At 49.4% G+C, this 312-nt stretch overlaps 1 protein-coding gene across 1 annotated transcript; it reads right to left on the bottom strand.

Annotated features, from left to right (window-relative positions):
* Positions 1-42: 42 nt before the first annotated feature.
* On the bottom strand, positions 43-306 carry LOC106512212 (dynein heavy chain 5, axonemal; the record flags this gene model as incomplete). Its single annotated transcript, XM_014000879.1, is given in 1 exon segment — positions 43-306. A coding segment is annotated over 1 exon segment (154 nt), but the record flags the coding sequence as incomplete, so codon positions are not given.
* Positions 307-312: the final 6 nt, after the last annotated feature.

The raw sequence follows: 312 nt of genomic DNA, 5'->3' as shown, positions 1-312 counted from the left end.
CAATAAGGCTAGACCCACTAAGAAAAGGCACGAGGGACGTACTGTGCGTTCTCTTGCATATCATCTCCAAGGTGTTGCGTGTCACTCTGAGCAGGGCGTCTGCAGTGTGATGGCTGAAGAAGTACAGCAGCTCCTGGGCTGCTGCTTCCACCTTCTCTGTGTCCTCTTTCTGGCCATGGTCAAACTCCATCAACATGTTGATCAGTTCTTTGGCAGCCTCCTCCACAAGTGTGCTTTTAATGTGTAGAGACTGAGCTTGTTTAATGCACAAGTCCTACACAAACACACACACACACACACACACACACACAC

Source organism: Austrofundulus limnaeus, unplaced genomic scaffold (genome assembly GCF_001266775.1).
Source record: "Austrofundulus limnaeus strain Quisiro unplaced genomic scaffold, Austrofundulus_limnaeus-1.0 Scaffold4850, whole genome shotgun sequence".
Classification (NCBI taxonomy): Eukaryota; Metazoa; Chordata; class Actinopteri; order Cyprinodontiformes; family Rivulidae; genus Austrofundulus; species Austrofundulus limnaeus.
The sequence above is the reverse complement of the archived record's forward strand: the minus strand, read 5'-3'. Positions and strand labels throughout refer to the sequence as shown.